The following is a 24,296-nucleotide window of genomic DNA, read 5'->3' as shown; positions in this document are numbered from 1 at the left end:
GCTGCTCTCCATCAGATTTGGATAAAGGTTGTTTGAAGCTACACCTTTGCATCCAGCTGGTGGCTTTTTTCTAGGTTAATTACACGAGAGCCTCTGAAAAATGTTAGACATTTGAGAGAAGTTGTGATTTCAGATAAAGGGAACACACTGTGAAAAGTATGGCCATGTGACATAATGACATAAATCCTGCAGTTCTAATCAGGAGGCTTGGGTTCTCACAGTTTCTGCCGCTACCTAGTTGTGTAATTGTGGGCAAGTCATTTAACCTCTTCAGGGGTTATTTTCCTAATATGGGAATTTCTGGGGACGCTTCAGGAACCAAATTGTATCATACTATTTTAAATCATAATTAAACAAAATAATTTTACTGCAGATCTTTTTTTTTTGGTAAATTCATAAGTTTACTTGTCTTTGAGATAATCTGATTGGAAAGATGGAATTATTCTGCAGATAGAAGTTCTTCATTCTTTCCCAGAACAGAAAAATATATCCCTAAATGCTTATAATAATGTTTCTCGGGGACCAAGTAATTATTGCATCGTGAAGTGGGCTCTGTGTTCTGTTTTACCGCTCAGAGGAATCTATTTGTATTACAGTATCTTCATATCTCCCTTTTATCACGATGGTTTGAAGTTATCTTTTTCATTATCTTCTCAACTCAAATAGAGTTAACACTTGACTTTGAGAAATGGATTCTCCCTAGTCCATCATACTTTCTATATCTTAATTCCCTACTCTAGTCTATGTAATTGTTTCCTTATGTCATTTCATATGAACTGTGCTATCATTTTAGGCATATAATTCGAAATTGGTTTCATCCTTTTTTTCCATGCAAGAAAAATAGCATATTTAGCTGAAACACCAAATTGAATGTGCCATTCTCTATAGGGAATTAAAAAAGAAAAAAAATAGCATTGTTGAGTGTCAAACAGTGGTCTGGACTTGTATCCTCTATCTCAGAGGTCAAAAAACATTCAGTATCAACGGCTGGGTAGGAAATGTTTTCTGTTTGGCTGTCCAACTCTGCAGGATCACTGAAACAAGTTCTAGTAAAACGTTATCTGAAAGACAGGCGGGCACTAGGTTTGGCTCATAGCCTGTAGTTTGCTGATCCACCTACTCTATCTCCTTAATTCACTGATTAGGTCCTACAGACTCTCCAAAGAGCCCGTGGTGGGACAATGTCTCTCCATTAGTATCAGTCGTCTAGTTTTGTACACGTTTCATGCATTTTTACAAAGGGTGTTCACACGCATTTTTATTTTTATTTTTATCTGGATCTTTAATGCCTCTGTCAAGAGGAGATCCATCTTCGTCTTATACAATTAAGTAAATCTGGAGGGGCAGGATGCTCCCGAGATAACTCGGAGAACCCGAGAGCTCGACTCTCTTCCTGCCCTGTGTTTGATCAGAGTACCAGTGAGTTCCCTGAGCAGGGATTGGCAGTCCCACTTTGTGTTAGTAGGCTCTCCTTTACCCTAAATTTTGCAAGTAAAGTCAAGTCCAAATTTAGCACCATGACTAGTCTCTGGATGCCGAACTCATTCAAAACAATCATACAAAGTAAACTTTGGTAATAACTCCCCCCCAAAGGAAGCCCAAGTAAGTAGAAGGTGGTTTCCAAGAATAACCATCTCTCAAAGTTCATAGCAGCTGTAAAAACATCTTCAGTAGAAATTTAGCTTGTAATATCAGGGTACGTGAATTTTTATCCCCCCCCCCTTTTTTGGAAATTATTTAGAAAGATATATTGAGGGTATTTGCTCTTATTACAAGGGCCACACACTTTTATGGTGAAGGGGAGCTGTCACTGGAAAAAATTTGAGATATAAATACTAGCTTAATAACACTTTTTTTTCTTGGCTATAGTTGTCATTTGGTGGTATTGGAGTGATGGTTTGTGTCTTGTTGTGTTTACCTCCTGAGTAGATATGAAGCTGTTAGCTTTGGCAGTGAATTTTTTTTTTTTTTTTTTTTAATATCTTGGCAGTCAGTGCGTTGGTGGTTGTGCCGTAGTTCCGTTGTGAGATAGTGGTGAGTTTGACAATGTTATTTTTATTGTGTTAAAGCTCTCATCCTGTCTCTTTGAAAATTGGCCACTTCCTTTTGTCTGAATGAGGAGCACTTGGGGCCGTGGAATATCATTAGAATTATCAGTTGAGAATTTTAAAAGTCCAAGCTAACTAAATTTGGATAACAAAATCTGTAGCGATCCATGTGAATTTGGCCTCTATTTTCCTTTCTTTCAAACTCATCAAGCCACAATCTCCACTTGTGAATATCTGTAAATTATTTAATAAGTATTGTTTAATTTTTCCTTGTTCTTTTTTTTTCTTTTTAGGGCCACACCTGTGGCATATGGAGGTTCCCAGGCTAGGGGTCTAATTGAAGCTGCAGCTGCCAGTCTACACCACAGCCACAGCAACACAGGATCCGAGCCGCACCTGCCACCTACACTACAGCTCACAGCAATGTGGGATCCTTAAGCCCCTGAGCAAGGCCAGGGATCAAACCTGCATCCTCACGGATGCTAGACAGATTAGTTAACCACTGAGCCACGCGGGAACTCCTAATTTTTCTTTTTGAGTGCAACTTTACATTTGGCCCTTTTCAAAGTTATTTCAGATTGTTGTCAATGATTTGTAATATTTTCTTCCCTGTCTTAATGAGGCAGCTGGTTTGCATGAGGAAATAAATAAATAAAGCCTGCTGCTTTAATAGTATCCTGGTCTGTGAATTCTGATTTTACCTTTTTGTGTCTCAGTACATCTCAAATCTAGGGTTTTTTGAAGATTAAATGAGTTTATATGGAGAAATCTCTGAATGTCTAGCACACAATAAGAGTTCCACTAATGTAAGCAGTTTTTGTTTTTATCTATTTTAAGATAATCACTCTTCTCCTCAAATTAGCTAATTTTAAAATATGTGCCAGAAAAGTCCTGTTAGTGTTTGAATATATTTTTAGAAGTCAGATTGTATTAGAGAATTGCAGTAATGTGAGTATTCTCTTAGAGTTGTCTAATGTTGCAAAGATATTAGTCCATTTTTATATTTATCAAGTGGTAAATTTGTTACTCACTACGTATGACACGAAACTGGGAAGTGACTGAATTTTGGGGAGGGATGTTTAGAAACGAAATTAAAAGTAGCTTCCTTCCTGGGACCATCGTCTCCTGTCACTGGGAAGCGTGCAGTTCCATAGTAGTTTGTCACATCCCACAATAGCATCCTTGGAGGAACTGACGTTGCTGTTTCCAGAGTACCCGTTCCCCGTAGCTGTGATGTCTTCCTTTTGTCCAGGGTTATACTGTTCGCAGACCTTCCCAACACCTCACTTCACTTCCTGAAGACATCAGAAAGTGAAGTGGGCATTAGGGATCTACCTTTAGAGCTGATGATGCTCAGAGGTTGTATTTACTTTGATTACTGTCATCTTGTTCAGGTTAACTTAAAAGCCTGATGATTAAACGTCTTGTCTTCCTGACTCCTTTTCTCTGTTCCTCCCTCTCCTTTCTTCTTTTCTTTCTTAAGACTATATATTCTTCTCTTATTCTTCATTGATTAAAAGGAGCCCTGAGGATGGAGTTCCTGTTTTGCTCAGTGGAAATGAACCTGTATCCATGAGGATGCGAGTTCAATCCCTGGCTTTGCTCAGTGGGTTAAGGATCCACGTTGCTGTGAGCTGTGGTGTCGGTCGCAGGTGTGGCTCCGATCCCACATTGCTGTGGCTGTGCTGTAGACCGGAAGCTGCAGCTTCGATGCGACCCCTAGCCTGGGAACTTCCCTATGCAGCACCTGTGGCCCTAAAAAGCAAATAAAAAAAAAAGAAAAGAAAAAAAAGAGTCAAGCTTCAAGCTTCAGGTGTATTTAAAAACCATTTGAAGTTTTTTCTACAGTCCGGAGGACAGGTCTTATTAGCTACAGAGACTTATAAATGCTTTAACGTTGTTCTAACTCTGAAGTTAATCTAGTGCTCACCAGAAAGAATAAGTGACTCATTAAAGAAAGTATGGACAGTGACACAAAATATGTCAGTTAAAGAAATGAGGAGCCACATTATCTCCATGTAGACCTCAAAAAATCAACCTCTTATCTTCATGTAGACCTCAAAAAATCCACCTCTTATCACCAGGTAGACCTCAAAAAATCCACCTCTTATCGCCACGTAGACTTCAAAAAATCCACCTCTTATCACCATGTAGACTCAAAAAATCCACCTCTCTCTATTGTCTTTTATCGGTAAATAGACTAGAGGGCATCTATGTCCTTTAGGTACGTAGAATTATATGTTGGATGATTTGATCACTATATCAAGATTCTGGTGTATCTGAAAGTGCCCTCCTATCTGTCCTCTGGGTTCCTTCTAGATGGTGGTCTTGCTTCCTTGTGCTTTTGTTCACTCGGTTAGCCATCTGCTGAGTCACTCACGTGCCCATTCACCCCTCTACTATTGAGTGTCTGGCCTGTGCGGGTGCTGGTGCAGGTGCAGTGTTTTCGTTGAAGAAAACAGAGGTGTCTTCTAGGAGCTTGTATTCCTGTGGGAGCACGGAGCCTTATTTCTGAGAAGGGTGATAATCATTAAGATTATATGTGCTCCGTATCATTTGGGCCTTAACAAAGGGAGATGTGACCTTTATGACATATGATATAATTTGTATCACATGGGAAAGGCTGGAGAGCTTTGAGAAAGCAGGGATTGAGGTAGCCTGGAGAAACTGGAGGTGTCTTGTGGAGGAAATGGAATTTAAGCTGGAGGTGATGAGAACGTGGAAGCTAAGTGGCAACATAGGTAGATGGATGTAAATTTGTTTTACATGTGGAATGATGAGACTGATACCTCCAGGCGAATTTTAAAATTGTGAACAAACAGAAAAAAAGAGATCATGATTACTTAGGGAATTTTGAAGTTTATGTAACGAAGATGGACCAAATTTTGGACAGCGTTGACCACGAGGCCAAAGACACTAGAGTCTAATTATTCTTGAATGATTATAGATTCCTATGTAAGAGTCGTGCTTAAAAAAGAGGAGCAGAGGGATCAAGTACCATGCCACGAACACAAAGGCAAGTGAGATTCCTGGTTCTATCCGCCACCAAAGAGCTCTTTGTCCTTGAGGAACACATTTAAACTCAATGGACATCCGTTTCCTCACTGCACAAATAAACACAGCGAAGATAATCTCACAGTTCCGGAGAATATGGATTTCTTTTTTTAAATCAACATCATAAACAAATCATATTTTCTATATATGTGTGTATGTATCGCCACACATATATTCATTTTGCTCTAGTCTTGGTTTATCATAGAATATTGCCAATTGCTCGTTGACAGTTCCCCGTGCTCTGTAGTAGGACCTTGTGGTTTAACCCCTCCTATACGTGATAGCTTACCTCTAACCCCAACCTCCCACTGCATCCCTCCCCCAGCCCCCTCCGCCTTGGCAACTGTAAGTCTATTCTCTATGCCTGTGAGTCTATTTCTGCTTTGTAGATAAGGTCATTTGTGTCATATATTAGATTCCACATATAAGTGATGTATGAGATTTGACTGTGTCTGACTTACCTCACTTAGTCTGATAATCTCTAGGTCCAGCTATGTTGCTCCAGATAATGTTATTTCATTCCATTTTATGGCTGAGTGGTATTCCACTGTATATCTATACCATGTCTTATTTTGCCATCAAATATAAATTTTTGATTCTAGATCTCTCTCGCCTTTACCCATCCATTTCTTTATGAGGCCTTTTCTGTGGAAGCTAATGACTTTTTATGTCAAATATCCCTTGGAGGTTGGAGAGGGTGAGAAAGATTGAGGAACTTGGCTGGTGAGGAATCGGAAATGGTGGTTGCAAAGTGGGCACTCTGTGGTTGAGGGTGGGGTAGGGCATAGGACCCTGGACTTTTAAAGGACATAACTCTGGAGTCTTAGTTCTTTACCCCTTAGCTCTGAGCTTCTGGGCAACATATTTCATCCCTCTGATTCCACCTGGCCTTTTGTAAAACACAAATTCATGTAGTTTGCAAACAAGGTTTTAGAAAAAATTACTTGAGATGATATACATAAAAACATTCTGTCAAATGTTTCGTAAACCTTCGTAATTAGTCTACGCCTCCTAATAAAGATTTCCCCTGCATTCCATAGTGAAATAGAACGTCAGAATGAGTGTTGTTTTTAGGCACTGCTGTCTTCACTAGATGCCGGGTCCTCATCTGGAAGGTATCAAGTGACTTAGCAGCTGTTTGAATTCATTAGGCAGTTACACACAATTCTCTCTTTCCTCATCATATCTGGTCTCTCTTGGAAAAATTGAATGGAGCTTAATTTGTACTCACTTGAGCGTATCACTTGGATGACCTGCATTCGTCTAGACTGTTGAAGGAACAAGATAGGTGGGTTGATTTGAGATATGGTACAGACTGTAACCAAAATGAATTTATTACAAAATATGATCCTCACTGTACAGCTTCTGATGTGTTTAGTTGAGGAGCTGTGATGGAACTTATTCAAGAGTGGAATTTCCTGATAGTACTTAAAAAGGAATGTTTGAGTTGCAGAGGCTAAATAAAGACTCAAGCGCATCCTGTAATTTTTGTTATTTTTCTGGTTATCAAAATGTATAGCACAGTGTTAGGATTTTCCATCTTGGGGTCTGCCTTACCCCTGGCACAGGTTGCATGACTTTTCATGAGTTTGCTACACTTCTACGCGTTGCTGGTGTCATTGCTGTATGAAGGTGCCTAATCGGCTCCATTGTGAGGGGACGGAATAAGCGTGTGGTTGAACAGGGGTAGGTTCAGCATGGAGCACAAAGCCAGAGCATCCCAGGCAGGTATTTGAACCATCCCTTCCTCTTCCCCTTTGCTTACCCGACTTAGCGCCAGTCACACACCTGGAAAAAAAAGTTCTTGCTTGTCTCCTAGCAGGGTTCTTAGGGCCAGGAGTCAGTCAAAATGATTGGCAGTTTCGACAGGGAGCATCCACTAAAGCACAACTGTTAAAGCAGACGGAATTCCCATAAGAGGAATGCTTTTTGGACCTAATCCAATGATAATAATCTATCAAAACAAATTGTCTGATCTTATGAGTTAACTTAAAAAGAGAAGTGGATGCAGGATGAATTGCAGAATGTTTGCACGTGTTAAGTTCAGTTTATTTAATTTTGAATAATTAGGGAATGGCAATGATTAGTGCTAATTGGAGCTGTGTCGGCCTGAAAGAATTAACCACATACATTTTGAGGACTCGTGAGAGATTTTGCAGTAAATCTTACTTAACCCTAGGATTTTTAAAAATTGGTATTGCTAAAAATCAAACATCTACATCTCCATAAAAAAGAGAGATTTTAACCCAGTCTGAAAAGATTTGAAATATAGTACTTTAATGATGCTACAAAGGCTGGGCATGCTTAAAAAGAAAAATTAATGGGGAGAGTTTTAATGGCCCTCAAAATAGGTATTTAATAAATGCAGGATTTTTTTTTTTTTTTTGTCTTTTTGTCTTTTCAGGGCCACACCCATGGCATGTGGAGGTTCCCAGGCTAAGGGTCTAATTGGAGCTGTAGCGCGGCCTACGCCACAGCCACAGCAACGCCAGATTGGAGCACGTCTGCAACCTACACCATAGCTCACGGCAACGCTGGATCCTTAACCCACTGAGCCAGTCCAGGGATCGAACCCACAACCTCATGGTTCCTAATCGGATTCATTTCTGCTGCTCTGTGATGGGAACTCCAGGATTTTTTTAAACTAATTTGAAGTAAGATCAGACTTTGGGGTTGTATTGAAATCTCATTCAAGTGAAGGAAAAACACTGCAGTAGCTACATGGGTTTCACGGCTGTCAAGTTCCTTTCTGTTTTAAAATCTTGAGACGTAGACCCTGAATTTTCTGAACACTCCAGTTGACATGATAATCTTTAAAAGTTAGTATATGGTTAAAATTTAATTTCAAATCTCCCATTAAAAGAGGGGAAAAGAGAAATCAGGTAGATATATTTACACAAAGATTTCCTCTGTTTAGATGGGTCGCCTCTACCAATAGGCTCCCCAAACTGCATTTGGCCAAGTTGCTTCTGGCAAGAAGACACCCTTGGAGAAGCCAGCAGAACAGAACCTGAACTGAAAAAACTTTTCACTGTTTTTGTCTGTTGCCAAACATCTGGCTCCTGGCCACTTGGCAGCTCTGTCAGTCATTTCTGTATCTGCCTAACATGAAACATGCAACTAGCTTATTATTGATAAAGTAAGTATAATTTGAGGGTCACTGTTTTGAGGATTAATTTGTTAATAAAGGCCTGCATTTAAAACTGCTTATTTGATGGTACAAATATCTCTCTTGGAAACACTACCTCATCTGTTTATAATAAAGATTGCTTATTATTTAATAATAAAATAAAAATGGGAGGGATTCCCATTGTGGCCCAGCGAGTTAAGGACCCGACGCGGTTTCTGCGAGAATGTGGGTTTGGTCCTGGCCTCGCTCAGTGGGATGAGAATCCGGCATTTCTGCGAACCGTGGCTGTGGTATAGGTTGCAGATGTGGGTGGTTCCAGAGGTGCCATAGCTGCAGCTCCAGTTGAACCCCTAGCCTGAGAACTTCCATGTGCTGCAGGTGTGGCCTTAAAAACAAGAAGGAAAAAAAATAGCACTGCTATTTGTAATAGGTTTGCTGTTTACTTTTCGGAAGGATTTCACTTTCAGAGTAATAAGATGCCTAGATGTGAGGCATGACTCTTCAGGAGAACTCAAATTATATTTTGCACCTTTTTCCACATCACCCATCCCTAGATTCCATTTTTGTTTTTAAGGTATTTCCCAATAACTAGCCTTAGGTCACTGCTGGTGTCACTACTTTGCTGCTCTTTCCATCTCTTCCTATATTGAAAAGAGCAAAGCCAAGAATTCACCCAAAAAAAGATTGGGAAGTAGAGCTGTATTTTTCTGCAATGGATTGTAGTAACCATAACTTCCCTTCCTATCCTGACACAACTGCAAATTGGACATGGGTGTTTGTTGGTTCTGTTTTCATTTGGGTTGGGGTAAAGGAGAGGACAGTGATGGCCCTGCTCTGCTCACTTAGTAAACCCAGAATGTTCTATTTAGGTGTCCTTATGAAGGATTCCAGTTCTGTTTAATTCTGCTCTGATAACTAATAATGCCTAAGCATGTGCCAGAGTGTTGTCTGGGAATTTCTGAATAGTTGTAATCACCAGATATTGAGAGAAGAATTTTAAAAATTGATGCATATTTTTCCAAGTGAACATTTTCTTTCAGAAACTCTAATTACTCTGACTCCGTTTCCCAATCAAAGAAAGCAAGTGTTATTTTGTACATCAGTGGGCGAAATCCACATGAGAAGTGCATCCATAAAGGGCTACATTTTTATCTTTGCGAAAAAGTAAATAATCACGTATCCATTTTGATGTGAATTTACTATTTATGTTTAGCAAAAGACAGTGTCATTATAGAAAGGGAACACGTTTTTATATAAAGACCTAAGCATTAAGATTATGCCTATTAACGAACACCTACCTAAAAGCTATGTCTATTTTATTTATATATCAAAAATCTTCTTTTGCTTATTGGTATCTTTTGCATCTTCCTAGGAAAACTCCCACACTCATTAAATAGCTGTCTATTATATTATCTTTGAGAGAAGACTGCTGTATCTGGGCCTCCCCACTGAGTGAAGTCTCATTATAATTTGTCTCTTTATGTTTCCATAATGCTGGGCTCACATGCTTAACTCATTAATGAGACTGGAACGCATCTCATAATGGCTGGTTTGTGGCGCTAAAGCCACACAGAGTTAAAAGAATGTTGCAGTTGAATCCATTGGCGCAGGAAATGCATTTGCAAAGCAGTTGCCCACTTGAGGAGAAATGGACAGAAAAGAGTTCCTTTTCCAAATGCAATTAATTTTGAGCCTTTTATTTGGATTTCTCCCTCTGCTAGGTGTAATCTTCAAGTACGGGGAAAGGGTTGAATCCAAACCAAACGTGTTTTCGATAGTCAAAGAGAAGTGTCCTCTTTTGTTGAAAGCATTTTTTGTTTCTTAGGTCACAAAGGATATTTTCTTCACATATTTTCTTCATAAAGGCTGGATTGTTTCATGCCTAACCTGATTGACCATAGCTCACTGCCTAGTGGGAAGGGTTATGAACCTCCTATTTTAAGCTAAACAAGATTACTATGAAGGCTGGCATTCAGGGGCTAGCTTTTAGTGTAATGGGTTAGGGGCTGGGGCACACCCCTTGCAGTTGCACTAATTGAACTCCTTGGGTACTTCAGTTTCTAATAGTGAGCTCTAGAAGCAGCTTGCCGGGGGTACGCAAGGAATTGCGAACTGCTTGATTTCCCCATGTTAGCTTAATGAGGAAGAAGGGGTCACCACGCCAGCAACAACACCATCGCAGTGGCTTTAGGGTTGTTCTTCCCCTGATAGTTGCTTCTTCTTTGGGGCTTTCTGGTAAACGAACCAGAAGCTGTGGAGTGTCAGACAAAACTCAAACAGAAGTTGAAGTCAATCTCTCACCTCCCATAATCCACATGAGCAACCGTGGTCCTTTAAGCTGTATGTTACTTCATTCTTTTGTTCTGTCCTTGTGATTTTGAAGACCTGTAAAATGTTAATGGGCACTTAGCTTGCTGTTAATTTTCAGTCGTCAATATTTCTGGGCCCACAGCTCACAGATATTGATCTGTCAGAGCCATCTATTTCATTTTGTTTCATTTCATTTCTAGCAGCTTTAATTCTGGTAAACAACCATTCTTTAAAATAGATTTTGTTTTGTAGAACACTTTTAGGTTTTTAGAAAAATTGAGTAGAACAGAGGTCCCGTATAGTCCACAGCCAGTTTTGTCTATTGCTGACAGCTCACATTAATCTAGTATATATGTTTCAGTTAACTACCTGATGCTGATCCACGAGTATCCAAGTTCATAGTTTTTTCGCATTTCCTTCACTGCTACCAAATGCCCTTTTTCTGTTCCAGGATGCCATCTAGGGTGCACATGATGTGTATTTGTCATGTCTCCTTAGGCTTCTCGTGGTTATGATGGTTTTTAAACTTGGCGTTGGATAACCTTGACACTTGTGAGGACTCCTAGACAGATACTTTGTAAACTTGTCTCCATTGGAACTGGCTTGATGTTTTCCTCGTGATTGGACTGGGCTTATGGGTTTTGAGAGGAAGAACACAGATGAAGTTATCACTTGATACCAGGGATGAAGGTATCACGTGCATCAACATGACTTATCACTGTTTGAGCCGGCCTTCATCCGTTGGCTGAGAGAGTGTTTTTCAGGTTTCTCCATGGTAAAGTTATTCCCTTCTGCTTTCCTTTTTTAAAATATTTTATTATGTCATTTGTTTATCAGTGTGGATATATGGCTATTTGATACTTTGTGTTATAACTCAGTACTACCTTATTTATTTTATTTTATTTTTTTTATTTTATAATGGGTTTTATTTTTTCCAGTATAGCTGGTTTACAGTGTTCTGTCAATTTTCTACTATACAGCATGGTGACCCAGTCACACATACATGTATACAATCTTTTTTCTCACATTATCCTGCTCCATCATAAGTGACTGCATATAGTTTATTTGATTGTTCAAATTATTCTAGCTTTGTAAGCAGGCTTCTATGTCCTTGTGATACTTTGCCATATCCCCTGTGTGTGTGTGTGTGTGTGTGTGTGTAGGCTGAGCACTTTCTTACTTTCTAGCAAAGATGCTCCAGGCTCATCGTGAATATTTCCTGCTTCAGTCCTAAAATCAGTCCAGTTTTCCATGGAACCTTGGTTTTTTTAATTGGAAAGTGGTATTAGAAATCAAGATGTAAATACAGGTAACCCCTTTTACGGAATAAATAAACCAACATTTTAAGTAAAATTACGAAGATTTGCTTTCAAGTATGCTTAAATGAAAGAAAAATAGATGGAAGTCTTAGGTTTCTTCTCTTTACATCACATTTTTAAAATACTCTAAATAAAACGTCCATTTTTACTCATGTTAGCTAGTATCACATGTATGAAGAGATATTATGAGGAATTCAAATAGGCTAATAGTTGTGATTATACTTGAAATAGGAAAAAAACAAAAATGAGTTGTCTCCAGTGACTTTTTATTACCAAATCAACCCAAATAAGTTTGATTTTAGACTTTGGACAAATTATGTGTTATTCATTATATCAGCTACATGAAATATGTCAGTACTCTCCCTTGATGGAAACCGTGTTTGGTAATTTATAATCTGGTCTTAAAAAATCTACAATTTTTCATCAGTGTATTTCAGTCCACAACTGATGTTGTTAAGCTGCTGAATATTTATCTGGATATATGTAAATACTTTCTGATAGACAGCTTAACTTAGAAAGTATTATGGTATATTTTACAGTCAGCTTGAATAAATGAAAAATTCCTTATCTAAAGTGTTAAGTATCTCACTAGCACACTTTTAAAAAATTACTTAATGAATTTTGTTACATCTATAGTTGTACAACAATCATCACAATCAATTTTAGGGCATTTCCATCCCCAAACCCTCAGTGCCTCCCTGCACCCCCCAACCTGTCTCCTTTGGAAACCCTAAGTTTTTCAAAGTCCATGAGTCAGTATCTGTTCTGCAAAGAAGTTCATTGTGTCCTTTTTTAGATTCCATACGTAAGTGACAGCATTTGATGTTTGTGTCTCATTGGCTGACTAACTTCACTTAGCACGATAATTTCTGGGTCCATCCATGTTGCTGCAGATGCCATTATTTCTTCCTTTTAATGGCTGAGTAATATTCCATTGTGTATATGTACCATATCTTCTTGATCCACTCCTCTGTCGATGGACATTTAGGGTGTTTCCATGTCTTGGCTGCTGTGTATAGTAGCACACTTTTCCCCCTGAATCTTTAAGTTCTTTCCTCATGTTGACTGAATATGACCATCCACTGAACCTCTTTCTAGGTTTTAAAGTACAGACATTAAAATTCCTTTGGTTGTTAGTTGGTCCAGAAAAAAAATTCTAATGTTGTGTAGAGGGTAATGATTAATAAGGAAGTTATTTTTCCTTTGAAAGGAAACAAAAACCCTGACAACATTGATTATGGCAAAACTTTATCACGTGACTATGTTCTAGAAAAACATGTCTCAATATACTTTTAACCATGCACACATAATCAGAGAACTCTGCTTTTATATTCCTGTTTTGGGGTGAGTCTCCAGTGCGAACTTTTCAGAAAGGAGGACAATGAGGAGAAATCTGACGCTATTGATAGAAGAGAAGCCTATGACTTCAGTGATGAGTGGACAAATGGAGGATGCTTGATTTTGTTATGTCTGGATGGCCTTTTTTCTCAGTTATTCCTATAACTTTCAGATGCTGATTTTTATCTCCGTTATTATTACAACTTTACTGTCATTGCCAAGGGCTTAATTTGGAATTAAATGAGCCTTATGCTTAAGTAATTTGTTTTCATTAGTTTGCCAAAAAGTGAGTCTCCTGATGGTTTTAATGCTCTCAAGCGGAATGTTTACATTTTTCTTTCACTGAGTCTAAAATAATCCCCTTCAGTTTCCTTGATGTCTTACAAAATCTGAGATCAGGAGACAGTATTGAGGTTGCCATGATGAATGGCAGCTCTCCTTGAATAATAGCGGGGAGAGCTGTTGTAGTTAATTTTTGCTTTTCTCTTTAATCCAAGACTCACCAGAGAAGAAAATCTTTACAGGACTTTTACTAAGAGAGCTCCCCGAATTAATATGGCAGGGTCTTCTCCTCAGCTTTGCCTTCATATTTCAGGTGATGAGTGGGAAAGATTGTGATGTTTTATGATAAATTTCTCATTGTTTGCTTATTAAGCTGTAGCTACATTCTTTTATTCCGTTTTTGTAATCCCAAGACTAGAGATAAAATTGCCAACCATGAGCTCTGTATTCATGAGTTGGTTTCCATCCCATGATTTCCTATGTTTGACAATTCCAGAAAAAATCCCTCTAAAATTTTGTGATTAAAAGTATATAATTTTTTTGGAGTTTTCTTGTGGTGCAGTGAATTTGGGATCTGCATTGTCACTGCGGTGGCTTATGGTCCTGCTGTAGCAAGGGTTCCTGGTCCAGGAACTTCCATGTGCTGTGGAAGTGGTCAGAAAAAAAGAAAGAAATGTGTAATTTAAAAAAATAAAATGGAGATTAGAGCTGATTTCCCTTTTTTGAATTAAGGTATAAGTTTTAAAAAAGGAACATATTTGAACTTTTGGAGAAATTAGACTTTATTAAAGCAGATTTATATCATCTTGTAAATAAAAAAGTTAATTAAACCATGACAGAACCCTGTCCTTTCAATAATTGACATAAAAGGTGACTGATAAGAATTTTTGGGGGGGATGCAGTGATTTTCCCATCTCTACTTTTAGAATGAAGTTGTAGTCCAGAAATTGACATAAAAGGTGACTGATAAGAATTTTTGGGGGGGATGCAGTGATTTTCCCATCTCTACTTTTAGAATGAAGTTGTAGTCCAGAAAATGTTTCCCAGAACTGGATGCAGACAAAATTGTAACGCTATAAAGGTGACAAGGCCACGCTTCTGTGTAAGATGACAGCAGAGCTGTTTTTCAGTGGCCTTGGAGTTGTGCAATATTGTTTAATTTATGAGCCTTCATAAGGGATTGGGAGTGAGGATTCATCATGACAATATTCACAGTGTGTAAGATGGTAGTATAAACAGACTTTTGGTTTGAAGGTCAGAGTTAGTTTAAGAATAACTTGTTTAGGGAGTTCCCAGTGTGGCTCATGGGTTAAGAACCTGCATAGTCTCCATGAGGATGTGGGTTCATTCCTTGGCTGCTCTCATGGGTTAAGGAGCCAGTGCTGCTGCAAGCTGTGGCATAGGGCACAGATGAGGCTCAGATCTGGTATTGCCATGGCTGTGGCACAGGCACCAGCTGTAGGCTCTGATTCGACCCCTAGCCTGGGAATGCCCATATGTCACAGGTGCAGCTGTAGAAAAAAATTTATTTGAACACCTACAAACCTCAGAGTGTGTGTTAACTTCTCTGGATCCAAAGATGTGTCATTACTTTACTCCAGATATAAAAGGGGTAATATTTTCATAATTTTGTATCTCAAGTAGGGTGCATTATAAAATTAAGATTTTGTAGCAAGATTAAGGTGAGGTTTACAAAATAATTGTAGGCAGATTGAATGGGGACATGGAAACTTATGTTTAATTAAGAAACTTAATTATAAAATAATAGCTATAGTAAATACTAAATATAGAAGATTAATAGAAACGGACACATCGGATACTTAAGTGCTTATAACCAGAAAAAAAATTTTTTTTTTTTTGCCTTTTAAGGGCCGCACCTGAGACACATGCAAGTTCCCAGGTTATGGATTGAATCAGAGCTGCTGGCCTACTCAGAGCCACAGCCACAGCAACAAGGGAACCGAGTGATGTCTGCAACCTACACCACAGCTCACAGCAATGCCAGTTCCCTGACCACTGAGCAAGACCAGGGATCGAACCCGCATTCTCATTAATACAAGTTGGATTCATTTCTCCTGCACCACAGCGGGAACTCCCTGTAACCAGAATTTAGATTTGTTAACATTATGTGTATATCTAAAAAAATTTTTTTTTAAACCCAAGAAATAGAAGTTTAGACATGTTAGATTGTTAAACCTTTTCAGTTTTTACAGTGCCCTTGGGGGTGAGGGGTCTGTGAATAAATAGTAACTACTCAGAAGTTTCAAGCCACCTGTCTCTTATCCATCAATCCATCTTCCTGCCCTGTCCCACCCCAGAGATTTCATCATCAAATGTTTAGTGCAATTATTTCTAGAGTTCCCATCGTGGCACAGTGGTGAACAAATCTGACTAGGAACCATGAGGTTGCAGGCTTGATCCCTGGCCTTGCTCAGTGGGTTAAGGATCGGCATTGCCTTGAGCTGTGGTGTTGGCCGCAGATGCGGCTCAGATCCTGAGTTGCTGTGGCTGTGGTGTAGGCCGGCTACAAGCTCTGATTAGACCCCTAGCCTGGGAACCTCCATATGCCTCGGGAGCAGCCCTAGAAAAGGCATAAATAAATAAATTAATTAATTAAATAAACAAAAAACTTTAGGAGGTATTTTTTCCTGAATGGCCAATATTTTGCAAAATAATTTTTCACTAGTCATGTTACTATTTAATAATTTGATTTATCTTGCTATATAACATTTTTCATGTTGATATACATGTGTGCATATATATATTATCTGTATATATTATATAGAGTTTATATGAGTTATATGATTTTCCTTTTTTTTTTTTTTTGATTTTCCTTTTTTTTTACTTACAGATTAGATCGTCTGGTCACTCCTTGATTTATTTTCATATTGCTCTATTGAAATTTTTAGCTGTTTCCTTATTTTTGCTTTTGTAAACAATACTGCATTGGATGATATTGTATTTAGATCTAAAAGAGGTTTTGTTAGAGAGTATGTAACTACATCCATTTTACCAAATATTAGGCTATTCAAATTATTAATTTTCCTAAATATTTCCAAATTTCCCACCCAAACTGTACAATTTATATTTTCCAATGTACAATAGTTCTCTTATAACCCAATTTCACTGACTTCTATATCTAATTCTTTTTCACGTAGAGTCATTTGAAATACATTCTTTTCACTTGGACTTTCATTTTTATTGAATGAGATTGAGTGTCTTTTCAAACGCTTCTTGTCCTTTCTCTGAATTTCATGTCTGTACTTTAAAATCTGTATTTCTTTAGGATTATTTACCCTTTGTGGTTGTTATGTAGAAGACTCATTTTTTTTTTTTTCTGGGAAGAAACCCTCCCTCTTATATCTATTGTAACAAGACTTGAATATTTCAACTCCAAAGTCTGCTTATTCCAAAGATCTCAATTCCTTTGTAGCCTGACCTTTATGTCGTTCATTTATTATGCTAAGAATTCGTTTGTCCCAGAGCCTGAAAGAAAGCATTATTCCTATTTCATTACTGTGTATCCATTTAGAGTGAGGAAAATATGCCGTAAGCTCTGTGAAACGAGACCCAGAGGCCAACAGGATTTTTAGCACCAATCATAAGACTTTGACTCGTGTGAATCCGCCATGACCCTCAGCCTTTGCTACATTAGACTCTCCAATGGAACGTCGGTCAGACCAGGGCATCCTTATTTTTAAAGCTCACAATTGATAACTACTAGTTCTTTAGATTTGAACACTATCATTTAAGATGCTAAAAAGGAGAATCCTCTCCTTCCAAAGTGTTTTTCTAGGCAGCATAGAACACACAAAGCTCCGAGCAGACATAGGCTCTCACTTCTTCTTACAGGTGTGTGTCTAGGACACAGTACAAGAGTGTCTGCCACGTAAAACAGCCGATGATCTGTTGAATGAACTGATGTATGTTTTTGCTCTTTAATTGCTATCTTTTTCCAGTGCTTCCAGTCAAAGTTATACTCAGATCAAGTTTAAATTCCCCAGATTTTTGGAATGTCATCTTTGTGTGGTTTTTACTAGTTTTGACTTTCAAGTCTATGGTGGCAATTCATCAGAACTCCAATGCTTTATCTTGAAAACACTTGTGTTAAATCAATTTGCTGCACCAAGCCAAGAACCAAAAATACAGAAATACTGAGGCTACTCGTATGGCCATTGGGCTCCTAGTTGTAGCTCAGTAAAAATTTGTTAATTTCCTATAATCCACACATCAGAGCCTAGGGACTAAAATTAATAAATAAAACCTTTCCAATACCTTTTTTTTTTAACACCTTATTTTTTAAAGTCATCTCCACAGGAATAGTGAATGTGAAATAAGAGGAGATCTTGGGTTTTATCAGGATCTCATTTTTATAGGTGATAATTTTGAACTAAATCTATGAGGGGGCATTAAAGAGATTTGAAAGTTGCGATTTCACACCTTGGCTACTGCTTTTTTATACAGGAGCCCATTGGAAGGCCTTAGTAACTCTTCTGCTTTAAGCATTTTAACATCCATTTTATTTTACCTGTCAGCTCAGTTTTCCTTTAATAATGTCATTTATTTAGCACTGGCAGAATTTACCATTAAGGTAGAATTAGTGTATGAGAGTGTATCTTTAGTGTCTGTTTCTTCAGAACCTTAGTGTCTCTTGATCGTAGTTATTTTATCAGTTGTTTATATTGGAGACTGTATATGAAAATGTTTGAAAATGTTTGAAAAGTGCTTCATAAATTAATGCTGGCATTTATTAAAATGCTTTTACATTTTCAGCATTTTCTCAGCACTTAGCCTTCTGTAATATTTATTGTTGAATAGTTCTCATTACATCTGTACTTTGGAGCTCAGTGTATTTAAATATTCTTCCAGCATGATTAAAACTAGAATCATTTGATCGTATCTTTAATCTTAATGTTTGATTTTGATGACAGCTGATTAAAATTTAATATGATGATGCTTTTATTAAAAATTAATGAATAAAATAGTTTTGCCTTCTGACATGTCTATTTTAGGAATAATATAGAATTATGTAATCATTAAGGCTGACTTCTTCTGGAGTTTCACGACCAGCAAAGAAGGCAATTCCATTTCCTCTCCCCGTGGTTCTCTTAACTCCTTGTTTCTCTTGCCTGATTACAGCTGTTTTTCTAATTTATGCCCTCTTCCTTCCTCTCCTCCTCTCTGCTTCCCCCACCAGAAGATACTGTAATAGAATGGCCCTAGTTACACTTAGAACAGTTAGTAAACACTTTCATGACAAAATGGACCTTTGGTGCAAATTCATAATTGAATTGATTTCCAGGATCTGCCTTCTTTGCAATACCTTGATGCTTCACCTCATTTGTTTTTGTCACAGGATGATGTTTCTCTTATGTAATCTCAAACACTAACTTAGGTGATTGATCCCGCAAGTTACTACAACTTTTAATGTATGATTTTTGTGGTTTTTTTTTTTGTTGTTGTTGTTGTTGTTCTACAGTCAAGAAATTGTAGGACTTTTGCTGGGTAGAATTTCAGAGGAGCAAAGAAATAGTTTGCAAAGTTACACTTTGATGATAATGAATCTTCAAACGTTGCATTTTGCTAGGACACCTGAAATTTAAAGATTGGTGATGCATGAACACGTTCCTTCCCCCCGACCATTAAAAATTCCACATAGCATTACGAGAGTGGATTTTGAGCGGAAAACTACCACACACGTTTTTAAAACACGGAGGCAGTTACTGCTGTGAATTTAGTGTTACTGTGATCTGATATTAATGAACAATTTCTCTTGGGAGCGTGTTTTTGAGTTTGAAGTACCTAAGAGGTCTGTGAGGGTGGAGATGAAGGGAAGTCGGGGTGGTGTCATTAGTATTTACTAATAATTTTACGAATCATGACCCTTGCTGAGATGATTAGGTTCAGAGCAGAGATAGAGCAGATGATCCAGAATGAGATCTGTGGTTTCCAGAAATTATTAGAGGTGGGATGAATGAGAGAGGGTCAGAGGAGCAGAGCCCAATGGAAGTTTAATGCAGCCATTGTTTTAATAGAAGTTACGTTGCTTTGCAGACTAGGGTTCTTTTCTATTCTTTTCTTTTCTTTCTTCTGAGGCATAATTGATGTTTAGCACTAAAATTAGTTTTAGATATACTGCATAATGATTTGATATGCATTTATATTATATTACAAAATGAATACCACATTAAGTTAGTTAATATCCATCACCACAAACACAAACAGTGCTGTTTTTTTTTTCCTGTAATAACATTTAAGATCTGCTCTCAGCAACTTTCAAACTTGCAGCACAATATTGTTAACTACAGTCACCAAGCTGTGCATTTTATCCCCAGGACGCATTTATCTTAAAACTGAGCCTTTATACCTTTTCACCACATTTACCCATTACCCATTTTGTCCATCCCTCCAACTTCTGCTTCTGGCAACCACTAGTCTGTTCTCTTTATCTCTGAGTTCAGTGGCTGTTTTCATTTTTTTGTTTGTTTTATTTTGTTTTTTCAAGGTTCCGCCTATAAGGGAGATCCTACAGTATTTGTCCTTCTCTGTCTTAATTGTTTCACTTAGTGTCTTGCTTTCAGGTTCCATCTGTGTTGTTGCAAATGGCAGGATTTTCTTTTTTATGGTTGAATAATATTCCAGTATACACACATAGCACATTTTCTTTATCCACTCATCCATCTCTTGATGGACACTTAGGTTGTTTCTATGTCTCGGCTCTTGTAAAGCTGCCGTGAACAGTGAACATGAGGGTGCAGGTGTCTTTCAAGTTAGTGACTTTGTTTTCTTTGACCAATACCCAGAAGTAGAACTATGGGGTCTACAGTAATTCTATTATTAGGTTTTCGAGGAACCTCTGCACTGCTTCCCATCGTACTCCACAATTTATATTCTCACCAACAGTGCCAAAGGGGTCCTTTTTCCTTCCCTTTCTTGCCAACATTTGCCATGACTTGTCTTTTTCATGAGAGCCATCCTGACAGGTGTGAGGCGATTTCTCATTGTGGTTTGGATTTGCATTTCCCTGAGGATTCTGATGCTGTGTACTTGTTCACATACCTGTTGGCCATCTGTCTAGCTTCTCTGGAAAAATGCCTGTTCAGCTCTTCTGCTCATTTTTTGAATAGATTGTTGTTGTTGTTTTATTAAGTTGTATGAGTTCTTTATATATTTTGTATATTAACCCTTTACCAGATACATGACTTACAAATATTTTGTTAGTTTCCTTTGCTGTGCAGAAGCTTTTTAGTTTGATGTAGTTCCAGTTTTTATGTTTACTTTTGTTGCCTACTATGGATGATTTTTGAAACTAAGTGCTTGTCATGTTCTTTGTATGGTTCTAAGCACCTTTCTGAATGTGTTTGAGGAAGACCGTTCTCTATGGTGCCAGAATGTACGGTGCAGCAAGAGGCCACCTTTCCAGTGAGTCGTTAAAGATGGAATGTGGTGGCCATCCTTCCCCTCCCCCACTGCCTCTTCAGGACTTAAATTGTTTGAGGTCCCTAAATTCTTATTCGGGTTGAAAGAGTTTGCCAGAAATTTCTCATTTGCAGGGATGCCCTTTGGCCTTCCTCTCACAGTTTTCTGTCTTTCTCCTAAAATAATGAAGTCCATTATTTAAGTCGTTTTATTTAAAAAAAAATTATCATTGATAGGAAAATATGAGGATTCATGAGCGCTGTTATTAAAGGTTTACTGTCACTGAGGATGCAGGTCACAGAGAAATCCTGTTTTATAAGTTCTGCAAGGGGGCCATTGTAGACATCCTCTATCCAAAAGTAGGTTGTTGCTGTGAAAGCTTTGTGAGTTGACATGGCATAAAGCAAAGAAGCCGTTACCTTAGGACACATGCTGCTAATGATGCACAAAATAAATGCAGATAAAGTGCAGATGCTCACACACAGTTTAAAGCTAAGGCGACCTGATGCCGAGTGTCGTTGCTGATGAAGGCGCTTGGTGGTGCCACTCTCCCTGCTTGGGCTTCACCCTGCCTCTGCAGATGGCTCCCCGCAAAAGCAAATGCGGATCCTGTTTTCAGTTTTCATCTATTTTTGTAAAGTGAAAATCCTCTTTGCTTTTTGTGTTGTTTTTGCTGAGGAAAAGTACTAATTTAGGTCTTTGGTAAAATCAAGGTGGCGTAAAGTGAACTTTGGAAAAGCAGGGATACCTGTGGCCAAATGCTATTTCCCCTTTGAGCCACCGAGCATTTTTGCAGAATCTCTTTGTGAAAGAAGACATTTATTAGAAGACATCCCATATACAGTGCTAAGTACTCCCACACTGTGGTCCCATTTTCACCTGACACCAGTGCTGCGGGGGAAGTATAAACCTGTTTTGCAGAGGTTACGAAATGGAAGCTTTGGGTACTGGTATTTTAGAGAGGAGCATGAAAAAATGTTATCATCAAAATTTATGTAGGGGAGTTCCTGTTGGGGCTTTTCCAACATAGCGTCCTTGAGGATGTGGGTTCCTTCCCTGGTCTAGCTCAGGTGGTTAAAGATCCCGTGTTGCCCTGGCAGGTTGAGGTGTGGGTGGAAGATGTGGCTTGGATCTGGCGTCGCTGTGGCTGTGGCATAGGCCGGCAGCAGCGGCTTCAACTCCACCCCTAGCTTAGGAACTTCCCTTAGCTGCGGGGTGGCCCGAAAAAAAGACAAGAAAAAAAAGACAAGAAAAAGTTATGTATGGAGTAGGATTCCATAGTCAATCTTTTTAAGCTTAAAACATCCGTAAGGGAGTTCCCGTCATGGCGCAGTGGTTAACGAATCCGACTAGGAACCATGAGGTTGCGGGTTCGATCCCTGCCCTTGCTCAGTGGGTTAACCATCCGGCGTTGCCGGGAGCTGTGGTGTAGGTTGCAGACGCGGCTCGGATCCCGCGTTGCTGTGGCTCTGGCGTAGGCAGGTGGCTACAGCTCCGATTGGACCCCTAGCCTGGGAACCTCCATGTGCCACGGGAGGGCCCTAGAAATAGCAAAAAGACAAAACAAAACAAAACAAAACAAAAAACCATCTGTAAGCGTGTTGAAAGGAGATGGAAATGACGTCGTGTACTTGGCACAGAATGCTGTGTTTTTAATTCCCCATGTAAAGATATTTTTCATCTCGCGATGTTAAGTGTTCCCATGCTGTATCGATGATGATCTTAATTTTTTCCCCCCCTCTCTTTTGGTTTCAGAGGAAGAACTTGTCTCTTTTTCTCAGCATTAGTTTGTTAACGTTTTGGGGCACCTCCCTTTTGGGTGCCCGTTTATACTGGATGGGAAACAAACCACCAAGCTTCTCCAACTCTGACAACCCCGCCGCCGATTCGGATAGCCTCTTGGCTCGCACCCTCACCTTCTTGTACCTGCCAACCAAGAACCTTTGGCTGTTGCTCTGCCCGGACACTCTCAGTTTTGATTGGTCCATGGATGCCGTGCCTCTGCTCAAGACGGTCTGTGATTGGAGAAACCTCCACACGGTGGCCTTCTATGCTGGCTCCTCCTCCTCGCCTACTACGGTTTGAAGAGCCCAAGAGGAGACCGAGAATGCAATGGGAAATTTGCAGCAAATGGCAAGCAGAATGCAAATGGACATAGCTGCCTTTCGGATGCGGAGTACCGGAACTCAGAGATTAAGCCCAGCTTTGCATCCAAAGTAGAAAATGGCATTAAAAATACTGCATCGCAGAGAACCCAGCTTCCTTCTACCGAGAACATTGTTGTTCTGTCTTTGTCTTTGCTAATAATACCTTTTGTTCCTGCCACGAACCTGTTTTTCTATGTTGGCTTTGTCATTGCAGAGCGAGTATTGTATATTCCTAGTATGGGCTTCTGCCTCCTCATTACCGTGGGTGCCAGAGCCCTTTATGTCAAAGTCCAAAAGCGGTTTCTCAAGAGCTTGATTTTTTATGCCACAGCTACGTTAATTGTTTTCTATGGACTCAAGACGGCAATCAGGAACGGAGACTGGCAGAATGAGGAAATGCTGTATAGGTCAGGGATAAAAGTAAACCCAGCCAAAGGTAATATTTTCTTTTATGCTTTTGCCGGGACAGTTTACTCTTTCTGCCTTTTTGTGTCTTTCCTTCTTGCCTTAAAACACTGTGTTTGGATCTCCTAACCCCAAACTCCCAGTAGATGCAAACTTAATGCATTTGGAGTGAATAAGCAATGAGGTCCTGCTGTGTGGCACAGGGAACTACATCCAATCACTTGCGATGGAGCACGATGGAAGATACTATGAGCAAAAGAATGTGTGTGTGCGTGTGTGTGTATATATATGTATAACTGGGTCACTTTGCATTACAGCAGAAATTGACAGAACTTTGTAAATCAACTATAATATAAAAAAACAAACAGAAAAACAGTGTTTAGCAAGAAGAGGTTCTTTGATGCAATACTAATATCTTTTTATTTTATTTTTGTAAGAGAGGAGCAGTCCAACCATTTTAGAGACATCAAAATTCCACATTTGGAATAGGGAAGTGTTTTCCTGTGGTCCTGATTACATTTGTCCAGAGGCATTAGAGCTCCCTCCTGTTGTATAAAAATATTGACTCTCTTAAGAATTTAGCAAAAAGCTTGGTTTCCATTTTAGTATACTGATATATTCATCATCTCTTTTCATCTTGTCATAATAGAAGTCAGGTTATCCCGCTTAAGCATCCTTCAGCACTTCTGTTTTCCAAGCGTTGCTTGAGGAAACACCACGAGACGTACCCTGACATCTGCAGAAGATGTGCCAGAGGCAAGGCTACCTCTGACTCTTGGCATTGTGTCTGTAGGTGTCAGTGTGTGCTCGTGCAAGTGTGAGTCACCCTGAGCTTTGCAGAGTT

The 24,296-nt window shown here is 39.0% G+C and overlaps 1 protein-coding gene across 1 annotated transcript in view; it reads left to right on the top strand.

Annotated features, from left to right (window-relative positions):
- The window catches only part of TMTC2 (transmembrane and tetratricopeptide repeat containing 2), a 389,840-nt gene that overhangs the window by 179,547 nt on the left and 185,997 nt on the right, over positions 1–24,296 (top strand). The window contains 2 exon segments of the mRNA XM_021093031.1: positions 22,656–22,956; positions 22,959–23,483. Of these exon segments, the coding sequence (XP_020948690.1) occupies positions 22,656–22,956; positions 22,959–23,483 (826 nt within the window).

The sequence above is a fragment of the Sus scrofa genome, chromosome 5 (genome assembly GCF_000003025.6).
Source record: "Sus scrofa isolate TJ Tabasco breed Duroc chromosome 5, Sscrofa11.1, whole genome shotgun sequence".
NCBI classification, from domain to species: domain Eukaryota; kingdom Metazoa; phylum Chordata; class Mammalia; order Artiodactyla; family Suidae; genus Sus; species Sus scrofa.
The sequence above is the reverse complement of the archived record's forward strand: the minus strand, read 5'-3'. Positions and strand labels throughout refer to the sequence as shown.